Raw genomic sequence first — 17,340 nt, 5'->3', positions numbered from 1 at the left:
TCATAACCAAACACTTTTCAAATCTTACCATTGTCACCTTAAGAGTTAACCCGAACCGGGGTTTTTCAAATTACTCCGGTAATAAACCATACCGCTATGTTCTCCACCGTAGAGATACAATATAAAGCTAAGAGTGAGGCAGGGTAAAGACAGATATTCAAGTGTTGGCACAGCCATATACATGCACATTTTAGCTATTGTGAAATTTGAATCTGAATGCATTTTATCAATCGCATAAATATACGATTACAAGCACCCACATAAGGACCTAAGTTGATACCTGGCCGGATGAGATACCAAGCACATCGCGTTTAGTACAAAATGGAAGGTTGGAGACTAACATGGCTAGCAGTAAATGGATCAAAACTATCGCCGTATGGGTTTTATTTTTGAGCTTTTTCCTCTTCTGTAGTTTCCTCTTCAGAATCTTCTATTTCACTGGCTAACTTCACCAGATCTTGGACAAGGATTTTTCCTTCTGTTAAATATACCAATTAAAACACAAAAAAGATACTAGTAACGAACACATACACCAACTGCGGAAAGTTAATAAATAAATAAAATAAAGTCCTCTGTCCCAATTATGTGCAACATCTTCTACGTAGGGACACCTGACATTTCTAAAATGACAGCAATATTTTCACACATTTCACAGTAAGATTCAAACCAAGCTTCTTCGTCATGCTTTCCAGATCTAATCAACATTTGATTAATATCGACAATAATAGGCAAGTCAAATCGACTTTTTAATCTCCAGATATAGTTGGAGCTTCTCATGTAGAATTGGAACTCTCATAGAACACACAAAAACGTGCTACTCTGTTGAAGCCGAGAAATTAAACTTAAAGTCTGAAAATAACTAAAGCATATCCTTCAATTGAGCTGCTATTTAAAGTCTCGTCTACAATCGGTTTGTCAAGATGTGTTATATATTGGGTCAAAACCCAAGTCACACAAGATGACCCAACTTTACCTCCTGATTTCGTCATTTCATGTATGTATAGTTAATTAGTTGAGTGATATATTGCTCCAATCTATTCCCAACTGATGTGCAGATTCTCCTTTTGATCTGTATTACATTAATGTTATCTTGTAGAAAATAAAATTTTCAAATGTACATTATTCAGTTTTTTTAAACATATATTCCTTCTATGAGCAGTAGCTAAAGTATGATAGAAACATATATATACAACAAATCGAATCATAGAAAAAGAAATAAGACTACACATTACTACTACGTAACTGCGTTATATCAATCTTTTTATTATAAAAGTACTACTATAATTTGATCTTTCATAGTAAAAGATTCTACCATCAGACTCATTCCATTCCAAAACGTCTATGCATCGGACTAAGAGAAAAGCTAAATGATTGACTGTCTGGTGTTTACTGGGAAACTATGTGGAATTAAGCGGTACGTATTATTATTACTATTATTGCTTTGATAAGTGATATCTCTTATGCTTCATCAAGCAATCACCAACTTCAATGTCAAGTCGGAAAAACACCCGTTTTAACAGGAAAAAAAACAAGAATTATCAAACTATTCATGTCTAACCTCTGTCCTTGGAAAGGTTGGTTATGAGCTCCTGAATACCCTCCTTCGCCAATGTATCCTTGAGGTATGAAGCAGCAGATGCCACCTCCTCTGGAGTGACTTTTCCATCATAATCCCTGCCGCAAGAAGCAAAACGATTTACTTCATTCTCCAATATTACTTCCAGTGGAAACTAAAAAACAGCAGAAAGTAATATAGAAGAAACAATAAACAAGATTTCTCCAAAGCACGCAACCTGGCACGACACCATCGTTATAGAAAGATAGATGAGAAGAAACAAGATTTCTCCATGGAGGAAAGTTTTTCTTTTTTGTACGATTGATAGTTCAGTAAGATAAAACAAGTAATACCTTCATGAAATAATTAGATGTTAGTTGTTCCCAAATCCCCGAAAAACTAAGGATTTTAATATTTGCATTAACCAAAGATACAGGATGCACAGATGCATTGACATCCACCAGATTTACTCATCTGAGAGTTGCACCCCATTCCACGATTTTCTGAAACATAAGATACTCCATATACTACATCATCTACGAGAGAATAAACAGCAACAGGCTTGTGTCCCAGAACAGCCATCAGTGGTTAATGGCCAGAACTCCCCCAACCCCGAAATTTCCTCATGATTTAGAATATGTAGGTGAGAACAGTTATTAATTGATACAGGTGATAGTGCTGAAATTACTTCAAATGAACAAGCTGAGCAGAACGTGTATATATTGGGATATAAAACCTCAATGTTCACTTGCAAACTTGTTATTATCCCTTTTATGTTGAGCAGTGAGGCAGTAACAGTCATTAAACTCAGGTGAAACATAGAGATTGTGTTCAGATTGCTCAGAACTGCCTCTTTGTAGATTTTTGGATAGTACCTTGAGCGCAATTTGTAGTTCATATTACTAGTTTCTCTATACATACCTATCTAGTAACCGCCAACGATCACCAATCTTAGCATCCACATCATCAATTTCCTTTTCAAGCTTTTGGAGCATTGCATCAACCTGTTGAGTGGTAATGCCAGGAGGTAATATGAGTGTTCATGCATATAATCTTGCAACTATAATGCAAAAAAGAAATCAAGAATTGGTGTGAAATTTTAAAGCCCATAGCTAAAAATTCCTAGGGATAATCAGCTTTACCCTATTAATAAGTGCTGCAGAAACTTTATCATCCACAGTCCTTTCTTTAGTGTGGTCACTGTCCTCCTCCCTAGCTGCTTTATATGCCTTTCGGGCTTCTTCTTCACCTTCAGCCCCCCCTTTATCCACCATGCTATTGTACAACTCTATCTGCAATTATCGATACAAAAACAGTTTCAACATTGAATGTGTAGCATTTTCATTGTATTAGCATACGTACGCACTATGCTGTGTAAACTATTTCTAACCATAGTAGAAAACAACTATAAAAATGACTGCAAGAGGACGAGGTGACTGAAAGCAGTCAAGGGATAAATAAAGTGTAACATATGAAAGTTCAAAGTTTCACAACCATCCTCCATCCTCTTTATCGCGGTACCAAATCTATCTCTGAATAATATAAATTTGATCAAATACTGCATTAGACCTAAAAGAACAGCAAGCAAGCAGGTTGGATACCTGAACACACACCCAATTAGATTCCATTGTCCAAAACCTGTCTAATGCCTGCTGCTCTTTTAACTTTTATAACCTATGACCTGCCTCATTTAGAATCCTAGAATAGATAGCTCCCCATAAACAAGGTACATTGGGTAATTGAAAGAAGGAAAATCAATATAGACACATAATCACATGGCTAATGCTGAAATATCAAAATAACAAGAGGCAGTAAACTTAGATTGCACCATCGCCGATATTGCTACATAATAACCTCACAAGGTACTAATTAAACCTCCGTGCTGATGACTAACAGGTATTATTAAAAGAGCGCTTAACAAAATGCTCAATGTAATCGTAAAGATCAATAATGGCAAATATATCAAAACTACGAAATATTGAAACAAGCATAAGATTGGTATCAGATATCGGAGGGACAATTGAAATCCCATTGATGAACATTCTCAAAACTTCATCAGAATGACTAAGCTATTGGAAATCAGGAGAAATTCATACAATTCCCATCAGAACCACAGCTACCATAAGCTAATTGTGATTTAAGTTCTAAAAAGGAAATTGATCCAAAGTCCAAATGTGAACAATATTGAACTAGTAGACATTGCAAGAACCCATTCAAACCGGAAAGATAAGTAATGGAAAGATATTCACATTGTTTAAATAATAATAAACACAATAATCTGACTTTGAAAAGCAAGCTTTCCAATTAAGTTTCTTCAAGAAAGACAACAAACAGAAACTAAAGTAGCAGATTTAGCATGAAATCTAGGAAGGCAGTTCCCTTTTGCTTAAATTCCTTATCAGGCATGTTAAAATATTTCACAACGGTAATAGTTCAAGCAATGATATGTTACCTCTTTTTTGACAAGTCTCAAAAACTCCTGACGCTCCAGGCTTACAGACTGCAAGAATAAGCAACAAAGCAGGCCATGATCAGCAAAGATCCAATGTACAAAAGAAAAGTTCCAGCAAAGTACTTACAGAAGCCGATGATAAAACAGCAATTGCACGACTAAGCTCACAAAGCTGCTCTTGTTGATCCAAAGTTTTCGTTTTCTTTAGTTCTTCTGCTTCTTTAGCTGTTGCAAGAGTCATCTCTTCCAAAGCTACATCCTTCTGTTTATCTTTCATCTTAGCCTGCTCTTCTTCTTCTTCCTCTTCCTCCTCCTAAAAGCAACGACTTTAGAATTAGTAGTCCAAAAACACACTTTTTGATAGGGTAAATAAATTTTATTAATAATGGGAAAATCACACACATACAAGCAGTATACCAGATATAGAGAACTACAGCATAATATGATTTCTCTATGACACCCAATCTTCTATACATATTGTAACTTCATGGGTGCACCATAAAGAGACTAGGAATGAGAGGCTACTCCTCAAATGTACGTAGTTCTTTCCTTCCACAAAGATGCTTCTCCTACAAATGCTACGAAATCAGAGGTATAGTTTCAAAATGGACAACACATATCTTCAACCATTCTCACATAATTTATTTGAAACCTGACACTGTAATATCCACATTTACAGTGGAAAGAGATATGGAAAGTAAAACCTCCTTTCAAAGTGGTATGCTTTACTTGGCTAGTAATAAGGAAAGCTTGTCTCACCCAATGGGAATCTTTTCTTACACTGTACAATTACCAGACAACTATGGCAACTTTATGTAGCTGTAGCTCAAATTGTTTGGGTGATGCCCCGAGTACTTTTGACCTTATATGTAGTTGGAACGGCATCAAAGGATAAACTTATCACAAAGAGTGGTGAAAGATTGTTCCAGTTTGCATATGGTGGACAATTTGGAAAGAGAAGAATGCTAGATGTTTTGAAGGCAAGAGCAGTTCAATCCAGAAGATCAAGATACCTTGCATTTCTCTTTTTTATTTTTGGTGTAAGGATCAGCCAGTAGATGATGCAGAATCATTACTAGACTTTTTGGCCTCATTGTAAGTTTTTGTTAGGGGCTGTAACTGTAGATATGATATACCAGCCCTTTATTTGTGGCGCTGATGAATATAACACGTAACCATTTTTAAAATAAAATAAAATCCACATTTAAGATTTTGCACCCAAAAGGCAAAAAAGAAGTTGGAAAAAAAACCCGGACAGGAATTGGGTTAGGAGGATTAGCAACTGTATCAAGCACATGAAAAAGAGGATTTTTATATTATCCCTCCAGGGTTGCAAGTATATCTTAAGTTTTCAATAACAGGATGGTAAATAACAGTGATGTTAAAATTGAGCCAACTACTAAACTTCTCTCTTAACAAAATGGAGATGAAAGGGTTGTACTGAAAAAGTTCCATGTAACTTACTTCTAGTGTGTAGGCTGTAGCACTTTTTAGAACTTGCTTATAAGAAAAATCTATATTATCTCTCACTTAACCAAAGCCATTAAGTTTGGCATAACGTATTAAAAGCTGAAAGTATGATTCGTCTTTCAAGTATTGCTAACAAATTCTGGAAACAATATTCTAAATTTGAACAATATGAATTCTTCCCAATAGTTTAATTAGGTTTCATGACCCATAAATGTAACAACTCGGAAGACGGAAAGTTGACTTGGAAAGAAAAATGCAGAAAATATTTGGCGCACTGGTTTCACGAGCCCTTTTGTACAGACCATAGAAGGTTGTACAGGTCGTAGGAACCAGTCATGGGAAATAAGGTTTGAGACTTGAAAAATTTTTAGTCACTACTGCCTTAGACGAGACTACGGACCGTGTAAGGTCCTATGGTCTGTAGAAGGTCCTCGTAGAAGGGCAACTGAGAGTTGGAAAAAAATCAGAGTTTCAAGAGTTTTGTAAGAGCCTACCTCGGATTGTGTAAGGTCCTACAGTCTGTAGGAGTGCCTGTAGATGGAGATTTAGAGAGGTTGAATTTCATAGTTGTACAGGACGAGAGGGTATATGGTCCGTATGAAGTTCTACGGACCGTAGAAGTGGGTTGTAGAAGGAACCTCTGAAACTTGGGATTTGGCACTTGGGTCTACAGACCTTTTTGTACGGGTCGTGTAAAGTTCTACGGGCCATAGAAGGGTCCCTAGACCATGGATTCAGAAACTCAAGGTATTTTCTACAGACAGCAGAGGCACCCATAGTCCAGTCGTCAGTAAACTTTTCAGGTGTATTTTAGACATTTCCTATACTTTTAATACTTAAGTTATGTCGTTTTGGACTAATTCCCAAGACCTATAATTACCCAAACCCTTCAAATTTTCCCCATTCCCTCTCATTCACCTAAAAATCTCTAAGGCTCTCAAGGAATTCTCTCTCTAAGGTCATTTTCTCCAATCAAGCTAGGGTTTCAAGAACTCAAGTCTACTTTTCAATTTCATAGCTAAGGATCATCAAGGTATGTGGGAATTTCATCCATGGATCCTTTCCATCCATGGAATCCCAGAGTGTTTTCAATTCCTCTTTATGATTTCTTCCTGAACCCTAGGTTTTTGATGATCTTGCATTGGGTTTAATCAACTATGGTTTATTTTACTTATATTGATCTTATTATGCATGGTTCGATCTTAATTACATATTTTTGATGAATCCCTCATGAACCCATGCATTATGCCTATTTCATGATTATGAACTATGTTTGAAGATTATGCATGCATCATGATTTATGAGCTATGATTTTTAGGATGCTTTTAGATTAAGTGTCAATGATGTTTTTATGAAAACAAGGTTTTGCTTCAAAGGGGAAGTATAAAGTATTTCTATCATGAAGGATTTCCATGATTTTTCTATGAACAAGCTTATCATGATTTAGATGCTTAGATAAGTGTCTTTATGAATATGTTATGAAATCATAATTTGTTAAAGGAACTATTATTATGATTTTCAAGTATGTATGATGAATTTGGTATTATGAGATTTTTACCGTTTTCAAAGACTATGCTATGATTATGGCTATTCTTGTTGAGAATTTACCTAGCACCGAGGGGATATTGGGATGGAGGCTCTCCCGTTAGTAGAGGTTAGGTCCCTAGTAGCAATCCCCTTGTCCCATAACTACGTGCCCCCGTAAGACTTAATTGACTCTAGCTAGTGGATCCACGGTAGCTCATGTTTATGGTCTTTACCTTGGCAAGTAGGACAATCTTTTTTCAGTGTGGGAGGTACGACATCGGACTCCATGTTATAGCTCACATGGTTTATCTCGGTTAACGATATCTCTCATTATGCTATATTTTGATTATGATGTTCTTACGAATATCGCATTGATCAGGTTTTACGTTTCTAACGATGTTATGGAAGATTTTATCATGCTTTAGCTTGGTCATTGCATTACCCTGTTTTATGTCATGCATTGCACATTCTCCATACTCAGTACATTCCATAGTATTGATCGCATACTTTTTTTGCCTATATTGTTTTATAATATAGGTCACAACGCTCCACATCCGACTCGTGGTTAGTATTGGCTCTCATTTGCGTCGAACTGCTTTGGTGAGTTCTCATGCTTCGAGGGCACAACCACGTTATGAGTTCTTTTATGTCCTTCCTTTCAGACTTACTTCAGTTTCAGATTAATTTTGGTGAGTCAGGACTTGTCCTATGCCCCATCTATGTTAGTAGAGGCTACGTCAGACTTAGTATGTTTTCCGCATTATTAGACTTGAACTCATATTTTCTTTCTATATGTTGAGATTGTTATTAAGACTTATCTTCCGCATTTAAGTTTTTTTGATGTATCTTGTTATCTTAAGTCATGCTTATGCTAAGAGGCTAGTTTAGGCCCTCAGGATCCTATTCACGTGTCACGTCTAGGGTGTAGCTTGGGTCGTGACAATAAAATTCAAAAAGAAGAGTAAACGGACAGAGGACTAGAAGCAGTGTTTTGTTCACTACATCATTCACTTGCAAGAGCGTATTCCCATTAATTCGTCTTGCCACTTATTCATTTTTAGATTAACAGCCAGCACAATAGAAGAAACAAGATTTTACCTTGATGAGCTCTTCCTCCATTTCTAAGAACTCTAGCTTTCTCTTCTTTTCAGCAAGAGAATCTTCAGATGGCATAGAGGTAACTTGAACAGTGTCCACCACCTCATCTGGCAGTGATGAAAGTGTAGCTTGAACAGCTTCCTCCGGTTTTACTTTGCCTGACACTGTGAAGGCTCTGTGGATAATAAAACAGCAGTCACATGCTCAGTTGATAGTCTATATCACAAGATCCTGGAAACGTGGAATGGAATTACCTAGAAAGGATTAACAAAGAAGATGGCACTGAATGGTTGAGTGATAAGTCCAGCCAATCTCGCAACTGCAAATGCAAGAATCCAAGATAAGTCTTTTGCACTTCCATAATGAAGCCAACATATTTAAGTTCACAAGCAGGATTTGAATATGTTAGCAATGGAGAATGAGAAGGAAATGCAGTGTGTTGTGTGCTTCCAAACTGCTGTGAAATAAATATATTACAATATATACTAGTTTGTATTTGCCAAGGTCTTAACTATTTCGTGTCTATTTGCATGCTGATGATATTTAGACTGTTTCAAATATTCTTTCTAGAAAATAAAAAGAGTGAAACAGAAGCAACAGTGAATTTGCTGTCCACTTCTCTTTCTCAGATTAATTGTTCCGGCATATACTCCATTCAAAGGCAATTGATCCTTGCATAGAATATGAACACCATCAGGTGTCCCATATTTTGATGTACTTAAAGCACTATGTTACATTGTCCGATAGGTTCAAGCTATTCCTGAGATGGTTTTGAATACTTTGGGTGATCAGAGGCAATGCAAAAAAGGTAATGTTCAGCTGGAATTGTGACAGAAGAAAGAAAAGACCATAAGCCGTGGAATGTTGCTCCACTAGCACTTATGTAAGCCACTTGGAGAGAGAAATAAGAGAGCTTTTGACGATGTAGAGATGAATTTTGTACAATTGAGAAGTTTCTCTTATTCATTGTTTCGTTTGGTGCACCCATGAAGTTCCTTTATCATAGAAGATTGGGTATCGTTATTAAAAAAACATATCTTTTTGCAGGTTTTCTACTTTTTAAATATTTCTTGTATAGTGCTGATTTTTTCCCAAACATCAATAAACTTATTACTTTATCAAAAACAAAAACTGTAGCACAAATACAAGCCACGTTGCCATTTTCTGAAAAATCATAGATCCCATAAAAATTTACTTGAACCTGCTGATGCAAATCTAGTGGCTATTTCAGGCAGCAAGAAAGGAAAGAGTAAGCCAGCTGCAACACCAAGCCAGCAAAAGATTTAGGGGAATACTAGGCATTAAATATCCAGCGAGCAAACAACAGTAATTGACTAGACACGCATAGAGCAGGGAGAGGGGATCCTATAGGACAGAAACAAGAGGATTTGGAAGGGCTTAAAGAAGAAGTCATAAGAGAGAAGAAAGATTTGCCCCCACCAAACAATAAAGTCAAAAGCACCAAGAGATGTGTCCCTTGCTTTCAAGAGCATCGAATAACCTTTTCAAGAAGAATTTAAAGAGAAAGGACCACAAGATTGTTTGAGAGACTTAAAATACTTTTGCATAATTGGTGAAACTTTTTTGTTTTTCCATGAAGTTCTGGAGCAGGAGTGATATAGTCACTACTGATGACAAGAGGCTCTTTGTAGAGAATTAGGTTTTGACGTAGGTTTCTTTACTTTTGTATGCATCTATGAGGCTTTACTTTTCTAACATTCCAATAAAAGATTTACCTATATCAAAAAGAAAACTAGGGATAGAGTAGTATCAGACTCAGAATAACACACAATTCTCTGGATAAATACTTATCAATTTAAATTTTCCAAAGCCAAAGAGTACTTCGAAAGTAATAGAGAACACATCAAGTTTCCCATTCAGTTGTTTCAAATTACTACACTGACTAAAAAATCCAACTAATATGACCAAATTCAGTAGTTTCTGCATGATACACCAGAGTTGCAAAAATAAAGACACCAAAAGATGCAGAAATAAGGTACAAACCACTACGCACAAGGTAAGAATAAAGGCACCAAATTTAGAGATGGAAGTAGTTAATTTGCCCGAGTAAAAAGTTTAACAAGACTAACAAAGATCAAAGCATACCTGCTGTCGCATTTCTTCTACTGAGAGTAATCCAAGTAAGCCTCGTTCTCGACAGGCTTGACGGAGCTCATCCTCCGAAAGGGACTCTATACCCTCTGCTTGAATCATCTTGTCATCGTTCTTGATCCTATCAAAAGCAGCAAAGTTCTGTTAAATGAGAGGAAAGCACATTCATCACAAAATATTAACTCATCTCCAAAATGAAGACGTAACCACAAAAATCAAGTGGAAATCTAGCACAAAGAAAGCAACAAAAACTAAAGCTTTTATGGTGAGAGGATGCAAATTGCGTGCATATCACAGGTCTTGCATGCTCTCAATATATTGCTCGACTGTTCTGACTACAACTGTATTTTTTTGACTTCTGTCACTCCCTATGCCTTTTTTACTGATTTCCTGTTACCAACCAACTTCCCCGAGACAGAAGAACACCTGATCTCCTAATCTGGCACGGGATTGTTGTTGGCTGGAAATATAGGGACTCTATTCTCTTAACAGAACTTTGTAACACATGAAAGCTACCTTATATGAAAGGCATATTACATAAATGTTTCCTTTAACAGAAGAACACCTGATCTCCTAATCTGGCACGGGATTGTTCTTAGCTGGAAATATAGGGACTCTATTCTCTTAACAGAGCTTTGTAACGCATGAAAGCTACCTTATATGAAAGGTATATTACATAAATGTTTCCTTTAACTTGGTCTCAGTTGGAATCTATGCCCTTCAACTATGGGTGTGCAAAAGTAGGCATATAAATTTTAATAAAGTTGAACAAGTAGACACACACGTTCTACATGACATAATACAAATCAATTCGATCTCACGCAAATTGCCATGTAGGATGGGTCTGTCTAATTGTTCATATTTAAGTGCCTATTTGTGCACATCCAAAGTTGGAGGCATAGATGTCAGCTGAAGTCAAGTTAAAGGGTGTGTTTATATATTATGTCTATATGAAATGACCATAAGAATGAAAATCGGTTCTTAGACAAACTGACCATAATAGTGAAGGTCAGTTTATTTCCAAGATAAAAAGGCAGACTGAAAGAAAAAAAAGATAAATGAACAATTTAGGCTTGAGTTATTAAATTTAAAAGGAAAATAGAGATCAGCTGACTAAATATTTGTTGAAGAAGGGAAAAAAACATAATTTGGAGAGAAAGGCTGGACACAAGTTAACTCTAAATGAAAACCCATAATAGAGAAGACCAGTTTATACTAAAGAAACAAAAGGCACAACTGAAGGAAGAAAAGATAGATGAATTATTCAGGCTTGAGTTATTCAGAAGTAAAAAGGAAAATAGAGATCAGCTGGTAAAATATTTGCTGAAGAAGAAAGATAAAGAACATAATTTGGAGAGAAAAGAATATATAAAATATTACGCACAAGTTAAAATGAAAAATAATGAGACTTACTTTTGGAGCCTCTTTCGAAGCATGAACCGCAAGTATGCATCAGTTCCAAAGGGGTTAATACCCATATATTTGCACATATTCACCAACCTCGGTCTGCATTTAATGAGTACTTAGCAATGCACTACAATATTTTAACCACCAGCAATATATGCAAGAACATTACCATTTAGTAAGAACAAAACCAAGAAAGTGTAATTAGGCAGAAACCTGCTGATATTATCCAGAGTGAGCTCATCATTGAAAAGCTTGGCAAATCCTAAAATTTCCTCATTAGTTACACTAGCACCTCTTCTGACCTGGTCAATTTTCATATAAACATTTACATTTACATTAGTCAAATAGGAAAGGGAGGGGGAAGAGCAGAAAATAAGCTCTTTGGTTTAATAATTCAAGATTTGCAAATTGCAGAAAAATACAGATAAAAGAAAAACCCAAAAGAGAAGTGATGACAAATAAATACTGTACCTTATTCATGAATTCATCAAGATCCTCAGCTGTATTCTTAAGTTCTCCGCTTCGTGAGTTTTTAACTTCCTTTGCCATCTCTTTGACTGTTTCTTGTAGAAACTTCGCATATTCAATCCTAGCAGTCAGCTTCCTTTTCAGAGCTTCCTAAATTTTGAGCAATCGAAACACAATAAGGATATGCATACACTGAGTTTAATGGAAATAAAAAGCCTGTAAAATCACATCCAACTGACCAGAGGCACCCATTGTTAGTTGAAGACACTAAACAACTTCCAAACATTCTTTTTAAACTTCGGCATGGTACATTTTTTAACTTCAATATGGCACATTTTTTTAAACTTCAACCAAATATTGTCCAAACACCTATAATTGGATTCTCCCTGTTACACACTTTCACAAGCAGACATACGTATATACAAGCCAATCAAACAGACGCTAACTAAATAGAAGATGCAATCACAGATTCCTCATTTTTCAAGATAATGCTCATATCCTTCAACTTGCAAGGCGAATAATACAACAGGGCAACAACTACCAGTACCATACTAGGGGGATAAACTTTGGATATTTGCACCAGGTTATAAAATCTTGAACACAACTTAAGATTTTGAGGGGTGGGATGGGGCTGGGGATTGGATCATTAAACTCAACTTAAATGAATGGTGAAGTCAAGACAACATCTACCAAAGTCGAATCATAATGCCATAACTGAAACATAATTTAGCCTTTATGTTTCCCTTCTAAGCATTTACCAGAAGATAAAGAGATCGGCAATGCCCAACAATTATACCAAAGGAAATATACAATACTCTAAGGTATAATACAACCAGCAGCAGATTTGACTATACCAAGCACAGAAAGCTCTAGATTAAAATGATACAATAACCAAATGGAAAGCTTTGCCCCCTACACCAATCCACTGATATGTTAAAGAGCTAAAGAGGATATAATGTTTTTCCCTAACTTTACCACAAAGCCTTTTCTTCGACTTCTATATCCAAGGACTCATATATCTTGAGAACTGACTTATATCCAAGAGATTTGGATTATAAAAAGCCTATACCTCTTAGAATTTAATTTGTTAAGGATAGCAATCTTGACAAACTGCACATGCTAACTCAGGAAGTAAAGTATTACTTGTGTTTCAATCCTTAAGCTTCCACAGAGACAAAGAACTCACACATCATGTAATATCTACACTACATAAAAGGGAGAGGAAAGAGCAGCTGGGTAAAGGTTCTTTTCGAAACGTATCATTGCCTCACAGGTATCCTTCAAATTAAGCGACTAAAGGAGTTTAACATTAAAAGGAAACACTAATCATGTGCGCAGATGACTAGTCAAGGGAAAATTCAAGCCATTCTTTGAAGGAAATAGGAAAGAAAGTAAATCAATATGTTTCTTACTTCAAAGAAAAAATATTTCATAGTTTTACTATCTTAGTTGAAATTATTGTACTTATAATTTTGCACGCACATGGAATCTGTCACAAATTCTGGCGTCAGAGATAGAGAGAGGAATGAAGCATCAATCAAGTTATAGCACAAAAGAAAATAGCTGCTGGAATAATTGGCACAATCCTTGCCTCTTCTTTCATCTTGTCTTGGAAGGTTGACGGCAGCATGTTGGGAAACACTGCCAGGAATACCGGCAACAAGAACTCCATAAATGGAACTATAATAAACACTGCAACAGGAACCAGCCTAAAAATATCAGCTGTTGTCCGTGTTAGTTGTTGCCTTTCCCTCCTGGAAAGACTCTTCCCCTTAGCTGTTTTCAACAAGAGCCTGGAACATATCCTAACATCAGCCCAAAGCAGTTTGGTACCCAACCAATAGTGTTGCATTGTTGATTTAAATTCATCCTTCCAGTGCCGGATCTTCTTTGCCCAGTCTTCCCTGGAATAAGTGAAAAAGTGACTTAAGAAAAAGGTATAGAGCACTGCCTATCTGTTGTACAGGGAAAAAAGTATAATTTCAACCTGCTCATTGAAGCAACAGCTCTCAAAGCAGGACCAATCCCTAACAGCACTGCCCAAATTTTCGTTAGTACAGGTTTAATACTGATCTGTGAAACTTGCAGCTGTTTGGCTTTTGCTTTGGCTTTGGCCATGGTTAAATCTTCAACTGCTTCATCACATTCTTCAGGTGAAGCTTCTTTCTTCTGTTTAACCCCTGGCTCTGCATCCTTATCATTTCCTTTACCAAAATCAGGTTGACCTGCTGTAGCTGTCGAATATCGCTGTTGGTGTGTTATCCACCTGGCCCCCAAAGTAGAAAGAGACCCGCATCTTCCTACTCTCAGACCCAAGGCTGGAATTTCAGATGAGTTGAGTAGGACATGCTTTCCCCAAACTTTTAGTAACTCATCTTTGGTTGACGGATTTGAACTTCTTTCATTTCTGTTATCCGCATTCTGAGGTTGATGAGTTACCGTAGAGCACCAATCCCAAGAATTAGACGCCTTAGATGATCCCCAGTTCTCATAGCTCGAAAAACCTCGAATGAAGGTATGAGGTTTCGGAGTAGAATCAAAGAGGTTCCTCTTCCTTCTCAATATTGCTCTTGAAGCCATTAGCAAAAAATTCTTCTACTTTGCATACAGCTCATATAACATATCCCAGAAATTCTTTGCCTAATGCCAGCCTGACCAATAGAACGGAATATACCGAATAAAATATTATAATTCACTAAATACATGGAATCACATAAGCATTTCACTTAACAGAATTTATTTTGGATCAACTAATTAAACAGCGAATGAATCTATTTCAGTTTTATTTTCTTCTTTCCTCATTATAACCACCTCCTCGCAAGGCAAAAAAAGGACTCGTAGTTGATGGCATTGAGTCTGAATGAGGAGTGATTATCAGCCTATACCAATTTGCTCCACAATAGTTATTAGTAACTATCATGTATCCATGTTGCAAATAGTGCTGCTATTCAATTCACCCTTAACTTCAGTTCCCCTTTCCAATATTTCAACTTTCACTTGTGAAAATTTTAAATTACTAAATGCAAAACAATAAAACTAGACCAGCTGCAATGTGAATGCTCTAACTTCAGATGATAAACAATTATATTTTAAAAATGTTTTGTGTGGCTAAAAGACAATAATTACATTCTGTTAGAATAAACACTCTCCATTTCCCCCTTTGCCTCTCTCACAAAAGAAAAGTTAAAATCCATGTCGCAAACCAAAATGCCAAATCAGCTGTTCGCTCAATCACATATCCACACTATTCCTTCTTCCACAGCTACAGAAACCTTCACAATGTTATATCCCTAATCCGAATCTACCAAAATTACTACAAGCAAAACATTTCCATTATCATACTCCTTCCTCATTATCCCAAAAAATTCAGTTTCTACAACCAGCTCGTCACCCTAAACTTCACGTCCCCTTTCCAATATTTCAACTTTCACTTGTAAAAATTTTTAAATTAGTAAATGCGTAACAATAAAACTGGACCAGCTGCAGCGTAAATGCACTAACTTCAGATGATAAACAACAATTACATTAATTTTTTTCTGTGGCTAAAAGACAATAATTACAGTCTGTTAGAATAAACACTCTCCATTTCCCCTTTTGCCTCTCCCGCAAAAAGAAAAGTCAAATCCATGTTGCAAACCAAAATACCAAATCAGCTGTTCGTTGAATCACATATCCACACTATAAAAGACAATAATTACATTATGTTAGAATAAACACTCTCCGTTCCCCCTTTGCCTCTCCCGCAAAAGGAAAGCCAAAATCCATGTCTCAAACCAAAAAGCCAAATAATTTGTTCGTTGAATCACATATCCACACAATAAAAGACAATAATTACATTCTGTTGGAATAAACACTCTCCGTTCCCCCCTTTGTCTCTCCTGCAAAAGGAAAGCCAAAATCCATGTCTCAAACCAAAACGCCAAATAAGTTGTTCGTTGAATCACATATCCACACTATAAAAGACAATAATTACATTCTGTTGGAATAAACACTCCGTTCTCCCCTTTGCCTCTTGCAAAAGGAAAGTCAAAATCCACGTCTCAAACCAAAACGCCAAATAAGCTGTTCGTTGAATCACATATCCACACTATAAAAGACAATAATTACATTCTGTTGGAATAACACTCTCCGTTCCCCCCTTTGCCTCTCCCGCAAAAGGAAAGTCAAAATCCATGTCTCAAACCAAAATGCCAAATCCGCTGTTCGTTGAATCACATAGCCACACTATTCCTTCTTCCACAGCAACAGAAACCTATAGAAAGCCATAACACCATCCCAATCTACAAAAATTACTACAACCGAAACATTTCCTAATTCAATAACTTCTTCCTCATTATCCCAAAAAATCAGTTTCTACAACAACCTCTTCACACATAACATATCCATTTGCTTATCATCCATAAATATAAGTTCATACAAGCAAACAAAAACTTCATCCAAATATCCAAATCATTTCGCACTGGCTCAAGTTAAGCAAAATACAGTAAACATGCTCAATGTATCCATTTCAAATTAGAACAATCATTGAAAAACGAATGTAAGCTAAAATTACGATAAATACAACCACAAAAATAGTACTAATTCAACAGAAAACGGAAAAAGAAGCCACTGAATTAGCTCTCTGACCTGAGATGATGATCGACAAATTCGTGAAAAATGAATACAAATCCGCAGTGATGAAGAATTAATTTTTCACTTCATAATAATATTGTAAAAATCAAAATCGTTTATTCGTGTGTAGAAATTTACAGAGAATTTTGGGAGAAGAGTCTTCGCGGTAATCAATTTATAGTAACAGCGAACACTGGAGTAGGGAGCAAGAATATTTTCCCGAGAAATGAGTAGAAAGCTATTAAAAGAAACTGGACTGGGTCCGGTTTTTATATACATGGGCTCAATAAATTGGGCCGTTTTGTGTTTCTGGATTAATTTGAAATGGATTGGACTTTTGGCCCAAAAGTTTTGTGCTCGATAAAGACACGGTGATTTACAAGAATGACCTTGTAAATGGGTGATTTTGTCCGATGAGCAAAACTTCAAGTTTAGAAAGTTTTGCTTCATAGACAATGCTTTTGATTTTTGACATAAAGGCTTGCTCATAAGAAAAGCGGGGGGGGGGGGGGGGGGGGGCATCAATTTTCAAGGTCATTAGGTGTAATTTCTTGCTCAAATGGTCTGTTTTTTATCGGTCATGTGCATAAATGGTCCGAGCAAAACTTCAAATTTAGCAAGTTTTGCTTCATAGACAACG

At 36.4% G+C, this 17,340-nt stretch overlaps 1 protein-coding gene across 1 annotated transcript; it reads right to left on the bottom strand.

Annotated features, from left to right (window-relative positions):
* LOC129898807 (uncharacterized) lies at positions 1–16,918 on the bottom strand. Its single transcript, XM_055973497.1, has 15 exons — positions 16,716–16,918; positions 14,077–14,740; positions 13,681–13,993; positions 12,093–12,239; positions 11,835–11,923; positions 11,628–11,720; positions 10,209–10,335; positions 8,357–8,421; positions 8,103–8,277; positions 4,135–4,320; positions 4,008–4,055; positions 2,698–2,847; positions 2,477–2,559; positions 1,559–1,674; positions 1–478 (listed from the first exon to the last, which is right to left on the bottom strand). The coding sequence occupies exons 2-15, from the start codon at positions 14,667–14,669 to the stop codon at positions 384–386; spliced, it is 2,280 nt and encodes a 759-aa protein (XP_055829472.1). The 5' UTR covers positions 14,670–14,740; positions 16,716–16,918; the 3' UTR covers positions 1–383.
* Positions 16,919–17,340: the final 422 nt, after the last annotated feature.

This window comes from Solanum dulcamara, chromosome 1, assembly GCF_947179165.1.
Source record: "Solanum dulcamara chromosome 1, daSolDulc1.2, whole genome shotgun sequence".
Lineage (NCBI taxonomy): Eukaryota > Viridiplantae > Streptophyta > Magnoliopsida > Solanales > Solanaceae > Solanum > Solanum dulcamara.
This window is presented reverse-complemented; position numbering and strand designations above follow the sequence as displayed.

Bases quoted from the DNA above. Each gene is read 5' to 3' on its own strand.
- LOC129898807 (XM_055973497.1), bottom strand. From the start codon at position 14,669: ATGGCTTCAAGAGCAATATTGAGAAGGAAGAGGAACCTCTTTGATTCT. The intron at 1,675-2,476 runs GTATGTATAGAG...TTCTTGCGGCAG, and splicing joins CGTTGGCGGTTACTAGATAG to GGATTATGATGGAAAAGTCA. The intron at 479-1,558 runs GTTAGACATGAA...TATATTTAACAG, and splicing joins CAACCTTTCCAAGGACAGAG to AAGGAAAAATCCTTGTCCAA.